The 7,624-nt window shown below is 28.7% G+C and overlaps 1 protein-coding gene across 1 annotated transcript; it reads right to left on the bottom strand.

Moving 5' to 3' along the window:
* Nucleotides 1-388: 388 nt before the first annotated feature.
* LOC149882376 (cyclic GMP-AMP synthase-like receptor) lies at nucleotides 389-6,317 on the bottom strand. The gene is made up of 3 exons (XM_090067033.1): nucleotides 6,054-6,317; nucleotides 3,411-3,797; nucleotides 389-1,457 (listed from the first exon to the last, which is right to left on the bottom strand). Exons 1-3 carry the CDS (start codon nucleotides 6,256-6,258, stop codon nucleotides 1,018-1,020), a joined length of 1,032 nt encoding a protein of 343 aa, XP_089923159.1. The 5' UTR covers nucleotides 6,259-6,317; the 3' UTR covers nucleotides 389-1,017.
* Nucleotides 6,318-7,624: the final 1,307 nt, after the last annotated feature.

The following is a 7,624-nucleotide window of genomic DNA, read 5'->3' as shown; positions in this document are numbered from 1 at the left end:
GCTTAAAATTGTTTTTGAGATATTTTGTCATAATCATTCCAACGACACTTTTTTTTTCCAATATCGTATCGGAACGATAATGATACGACACTTTTTTTTTCCAATATCGTATCGGAACGATAATGATACGGAAATGAAACAATGCGCAGACGCTTAATTGACGCTTCATATCTTTATAACAGTATGTCTAAGAAACATTGTATTTTGGATTTTTCTGTTTTATAGTGTTCTTAAACAAATGAAAATTTAAATTCAAATGTAGTGGACATCACTTTTCCGATTTTTGTCCGCGCAATTTCCCATTGTGCGTTCGTTAATCAATATCAAAATCATCGTTCAAGTTGTTTTTTTACTTTCTTAAATGAAAAAGTAAAAACCACCAAGGAAAACACGGAGGTGTTGTTCAATTTCGAGAAAACATTTTGTAAGGTGTGGAATACAAAAACTTAATCCAGCACAATAAAAATAAATCTGACATTAAAGTGATTATTTTGTAAGAATAAAAAACATGAAATACCATTTTATATAATAGAATAATAAAAAATGCCTTTAAAAATTACACACACCCCCACCCATGAAACATGTTTTTCCCGTCTTATTCTTATATCCATTTTATACTCAATTTTTATATATTAAAATGAAGTTTTCGTTATCTAATTATAGTAAAGAAAGTAAATGAAAAAATGATATTGTATTTATGAGAATAACCATTGGTGGATTTATCTCCGAGACCATTGTCACAAACAAGATCTGTCAATTTGTATACTTATTGCATGCAGCATAAGATTGCATGCAGCCGTTTAAATGTTTAAAAAGTCAAAACTAGTCAATCTTGTTGCAGACGGAAGATAAGTGTTAATCATTTCGTAAAGTTTTTCATAAAAACTCTAATGAAGAATGAGAGTTGGCGAAACTCGCGTAACATAGATACAATGATTCACAAAAGTTCCTTTCTACGATTAAATTTGATTTAGATCATATTTTGAATTAAGTACTCAGGACTAAATGACTCGCTTATCAACATGAAAATAGGCTCGAGAAACTGTTTTTTGACCTCAACCAATTTTGAATTGTGTTCACCAACTGATCATAATTAATTCCTTTTTGATTCAAGATATTAATACTGGGATTAAAGAAATGCTTCAGAGTACGTTGCTTTAAGCTTTCCATTACAAACTTCAAGAAATTGTAAACAGTTTCACCAAGATTGTTATCGTCTGGCCATGATCCACTTTTTGTCAAATGAAATGCGACGGTTTTTATGTGGTAGGAGGTAAACTTTGTAAACAATCCATCTGTTTCCAACTTAAATAATGCCTTGATGATTCGAATGCATTTTTTTGCATTTGATTGGAGTCCATCTGCTTGTTTTAATTCATCCTTAGAATAAGACAACCTCCAATAATATTGATCCCCTTCATCTTTTGGTACGCACCATATTTTCTCTTGCTGACTTTCTAAATAATAAACTATTTTAAAGAATAATTAAATAAGCTAAAAATAGCGCATAATTGACTTAGTAATAAGTACATACATAGTTTACTTAGTAATAATACAGTGAAATAGATGGCAATTATCTGATCACTTATAATTATAATAGGCAACTATCTGATTACTATAATTTTTAATTTTTCAAATTGAAATTAAATTATGAAATTAATGAAATAAAATAAATGAAATCAAGTTGCCATCTATTTTCATTAACACGGAGTGTTACCCGTGTTATACAGCTATTCACGAAAGTTTAAACGATTGCAGAATTTTAATCAAGTATGTTTGGTTTTTGTTTAATAAAGAAAAACTGTAAAATGATATCGACTTAATTTTTTTAATTTATTAAAGAAAAAGTAATTAGCTTTAAAATGAATATGAATATGTTATAAAAATTTTAATATTTAGTTAGAAAAAAGCTATTACAAAAAATCTCATAGGAAAAATAAGAAGCACAAAAGTTTAAACGAATTGCAACATTCGAACAAAAAATGAAAAAAAAAGCGAAATTAATATTTGAAGTGTCCTCCTTTGTTTTTATAGCAAAGTTAAACTCGTTTATGCATTGATTCAACTAATTTCATGCACATCACGCGATGTACCTTCAGCCAGTACTCATTCAAAAGTTGTTTTAAATGCTGAGTTGATTGAATTTCATGGTATGTCAGTTGATTGTCGATCCAAGACCAAATATTTTCGATTGGGTTGAGATCTGGTGATCTAGGGCTCCAGGGCATCACATTGAACTTTTTTTTCAAAAAATATTCTTTGATTGAGTGTGCTGTATGAGCTGAAGCCCAGTCTTGTTGAAAGATGAATTGCTTGCTTCTGCCATACAAGTGTCTGATTGATGGAGCTAAACACGTTTCCAATGTGTTCTTATAGGTGTATTGGTTAATTCGGCCTTCATACAGCTCACAGAAGCCTATACCTTTGTGAGAAAAACATCCCCAGATGCCAACCGAACCTCCACCGCTTTGTCGACGATGTTGCAAAAACCTGTCTGAATATTTCTCAGTTGCAAATCTTTTGACATAGATTCTTCCCTTGCGGTGTACAACTTGAAAGTTAGCTTCATCACTCCAAATAACTTTTGCCCACTGTTCTACAGACCAGTCCAGCCTTTCTTTGGACCACATTCGTCGTTTACGTTTATCCGTGATTGAAAGAATAGGTTTTTTAGCAGCTATGTACGTTCCAATACCTTTGTCCGACAATGTTCGTCTCACGAGCTCTCTGCTAACTTTTGAATTATTTTTTGACTCATTGAAGATTTGTGCTAGCTTTTTGTAGCTGAGTCTGGGGTTTTCTCTGCTCATTCTGAATATACCATTTTTGTCACGGTTGCTGAGTTTGGATGGTCTCCCAGTACGCGGTATGTCGGAGACGTCCTTAGTAAGTTCCCAGGTTTTGATGGATTTTTAATGAATTAAAAGCTGCCTGATGATGCTGTGATGAATTTTTTGATTGAAAAACTACTCAATTATTTGCTAATTAATTGATAAATTCGCAGCGGATTTATCAATTAATTAGCAAATAATTGATCCTAAATAAAATCGTTTAAACTTGTGAAACCTCTTAATTTGTATCACTTACCTTTTAATGAAATTTCTGAGTAAACGGTAATGAGTCAAAACCTACTTTTTTTTATTCTATTAACAAATAACCTATTTACCAAATTGGAAAAATAATTATTTTGATATCTATTTCCGTTAGATTTTTATTCAAGAAAAACCAAAGATTAGATTTGAAAATTCTGCAATCGTTTAAACTCTCGTGAATAGCTGTAGTAAATGGGCAGATTACGTCTTCCCCGATCAAAATATTTGAATGATGTCTGCATGTATCAAAAATAAAAAGTATTTTTGTAGACATCATTCAAATATTTTGATTCATAAATAAAATTAAAGAATACTCACGATTATTACGATTATTACGATCAACGATTATTGTAAGTTCAAAGCATGGAACCAAGTCAAGATGATACCATAAAAGGCCTTTATTATTATATACATCAATCTGTGTTGCAACGCCATGCTCAACTATGCGAATTAGTTTAATTTTTTGGTTTTTTGTCATGATGTTCACCCATTTTTGAACAAGTCCTTTAAAGTTTTGCCTGTAATCATAAGCATTTAGTAAACCCATTTCATCAACTGGATACTCAATCATATTACTGCTGCATTTGATTTTATAGAATCCATTGCCCATATTCTGATTCAATTTAAGGAAACTTGTGCGTCGAACAAGCATCACATCAAATTCAGTAACGTCTTCAGCGATATTTAGAGATTCAAAAGCACTTCCTAAAAAAGAAAGAAGTACTTTCACAAAAACAACTATTACATATATATATATATATATATATATATATATATATATATATATATATATATATATATATATATATATATATATATATATATACACTGGCGAGCAAAAAAAAGTGAACAGTACAATTTTTCAGTAAATTATGTATTATTAATCAATTAAAAATATAATACATAAAATATAACATATCGCTTATATTAAATACATATACATACACATATATACGACTCATTTTGAAAAAAAAAATTAATATTTTGTGTGGCCACCACCATTTTTCATCACTTCATTTAATCGACGCGGCATCGACTCAATTAAATTTGCTATCAAACGGTCAGGTATCGTAACCCAAACTTGTTTTATGGCTGCCCAAAGATCATCCAAAGATGAAATATTATTTTTATGGACCTCTTTATCCATATAGTCCCACAAATTTTCAATGGGATTAAGGTCTGGACTTTGGGCAGGCCAATTTTCAAAAAGGAAGATATTGTTATCCTTGAGCCATTTTTTAACTTGTTTAGACGTATGGCAAGGAGCATTGTCATGTTGAAATTTAATTTCATCTTTCTTTGAAAGATAAACGTAAATTCTTTGATAGTACGAACAAAAATAAACAAGCTTGTATGAGTTTCTGACCAGAGCTCTTTCATTTTATGCGTAAGCAGTCGCTGTTCACTTTTTTTTGCTCGCCAGTGTATATATATATATAGTTTTTTTTTCTTTTATGTTTGTATAAATAAAGGGTCATCAATCTAGAGGCTTTTTTCAATAGGGACATTTTAATAAATCACCCCTAAGAACTATCAAACTGAATACATGTTGCTAATCATGCCAAAGATATGTACCATTGTTTCCATTCCTATGAGTTCCAATTACTTTTAATCCAAAGTTTTAAAGTTTTTTTGAAATTTGCTTCACTAAACCAACCATGAGTAGCCATGTGGAACCACTTTACTTACACCATAACTTTTCTAATTTGATACTCCAGATTTGCATGATTGAGAATTCATATCAATTACCCATCAATTATTGAGTCATTTTGTAAATAATCTGTTGGAACAACATCTTTACTAACTGCCATAGTTGATTTTTTTACTATCCAATTTGGTTACTGTTCAATATCTACCAACTGTATGTACCAACTGTATAACTCTTTGTAAAATAAATAATTATCACTATTAGGATTTTTAAAATATCAACTTAGTGAAATAAACAAACAGCAACACTGTCAGGGTCAGCAATAGAATAACTTAATAAATCATTTGAAATTATGAATTTTTTACTAGTTCACAAATTTGTCATTGTGAATTATTACAAATCGATATTTCTAAAACTATAAAGCATCAACAATGCTAAAATTTCTTTTATAATCACCTCTGGAGTTGGAAGTTACATTAAAAGTTACAAATGAACTATTTTGAGAAAATCCAATTTGAAAATACTTCAATTTAAAGACTTTTAAGAAAAGCATCATAGAAAAATGAATTAAATCAAATGTCTTTGCAAAAACAACGTCTGATTCAAGAAACATCTTCAGACTCAGAAAATGAAGGGTTGAGAAAATATATTTGAATTAGATATTTGGGAGTATTCTATTTTTTTTTTTTTTTTTTTTTTTTTTTAATTTAAATCTCAAGAATTAAAAGTTGCTTTTGTTTTTCGATTTTCAAATCTTTTAAGAATATGTTCTGTAAAATCTCTTATATTACCAAATTTTGCATTGGTAAAATACATCTAATATTACCAAATTTTGCATTGGTAATATTAACCAACATGAGAAAGACTAGTAGTAAGGATTATTAGTTTATATACTATGATTAAGAAGTTCTTGATTTAGAAAGTTAGTATATTTTGATTTAGAAAGTTAGTATATTTAGAAAGCTAGTTATACTTTTATTATTTACGTTAAGATTTTATTGTTAAAGCTTAACGTAGATCTAAAATGCTAAAAGTGAACAAATCTACCATCACATGAACTACATACTATACATTTGACAAGACATATACACTCAACCAACTACACACACACTGAGAGCACCCAACAACCTAAGCATAAACTCTTAAACTCTTCACATAATGTTAATAAAATGTTTGCGCTCCACTTAAATCAATTATAGCCCTTTTTTTTTTCTGTTTTTGTCTAAGGTTTTTCTAAAAAAAAAGTTTTTCTAAAAAAAAAAAAGTTTTATATAAAGAAAAAAAAAAAAAAAAGATAAAAACAAGAAAAATACCTGTGTAGAAGATCGTATCGCATAAATTGTAATTTTGTTCCAAATAAATTTTGAGTTGTTGCATTTTTTCTTTAAGATCTTCTTTTGCAGTTTGAACATTTGGTACGAGAGCCTTTTTTTTATAAAAGTTTTCAATTGTGTCACAAATCATTTCTTCCTTGTACCATTGGCTTTGCACTACAGCCATCTTTACAATATAAAGCATAAATATAAAATACAGTATAAAAAATGTAAATTATAATTTAAAGATAAAGAGATAAAGATAAAAATAAAGGAAAGTTAAAAGTATATGAAAAAGATTAAAATAACTGATAAATATGAATAAAAAAGTATAAAAATGTATATAATATAAAAAACTTAAATACAATTTTGTTTTTTACACAAAAAAACTAATTATAAAGTAACACATGCAAAAGCATAAATGCATACACCAGCCACACTTTTTCTACTATTAATTTAAATATAATCATAAGATTTAACTTTTATTATTAATTTTGAATGCCTATCACCACTACCAGTTCATTTCTCAGTTGAATTATCAGTTCATACAAAAGAGTGCAGCGTATCGATAAAGTCAATCAGCATTGTTAGTTGAATTGTAAAAAGATGACGAGGTCTTGAAAATGTTTTATTCAGTATCTTCATATGATCCTTGAATGTGATGTCACTTTTTGACTTCTTGACTTTTTTCACTTTTTGACTTCTTTATTCAGGATATCAGTTCTGGTGACATTTATTTTATCAGCAAAGAATTTTTTGAGAGATTAAATTCATTCCTTTTTTTCACTTTTTGACTTCTTTATTCAGGATATCAGTTCTGGTGACATTTATTTTATCAGCAAAGAATTTTTTGAGAGATTTAATTCATTCCTTTTTGTAGATATTTTTTTGTGAAAGTATTCTAAAAGTATTCTACCCAATTTTCTAAAAAAAAAATTAGTTAATATACAGAATGAAATATGTAAAAACATTAAGATGGGAGAGTTTGTGTTGCATCCCGACATGTTATCAAACTGCAACTTTTATTATAAATCATGTATATAAAAAAAAAGTTCTTAAACTTTAAGTATACTCTTATGGTTTGTAAAAATAATTTGATTTTTTTCTTGGCAAGAAAGAAAATGGAAAAATAAAATAAAATGGAAAAAAAATAAAATGGAAGAGAACAAATAAAGGCTATTAAACAATTGCTGAATTATTGATGTGCCATTTGTTGAAAGCATGTTTACATAACAGAACTAAGGAGAGTATTGATGTATTGGATCTATAAGCAGTTTCATAGTATTATTATAATTATTGCAGAATAAAGTTATGAGTTCAAGCGTGATACAGATAAAAGTATTTATACATGAATTATTCTAATAGTTGGAATAGTAAAACAGTCGTTTACACAAAGCTTATCAATAACCAACTTAAAAAGCATAGAGAATAATTATCCTGTTGTTTTGGCGTCCAGTTAACTTTATAATTTCATAAATATAAAAGCCCCTGGCAGAAACTCTTTAATGACTCTGACAAATATTTTCCAAAAGAACTATTTATTGTCAGCCCTAACAATTGTAAATAGGAGG

The sequence above is a fragment of the Hydra viridissima genome, unplaced genomic scaffold, assembly GCF_058129835.1.
Source record: "Hydra viridissima isolate aposymbiotic clone 2 unplaced genomic scaffold, HvirCarnegie_v1 scaffold_11, whole genome shotgun sequence".
NCBI classification, from domain to species: Eukaryota; Metazoa; Cnidaria; class Hydrozoa; order Anthoathecata; family Hydridae; genus Hydra; species Hydra viridissima.
This window is presented reverse-complemented; position numbering and strand designations above follow the sequence as displayed.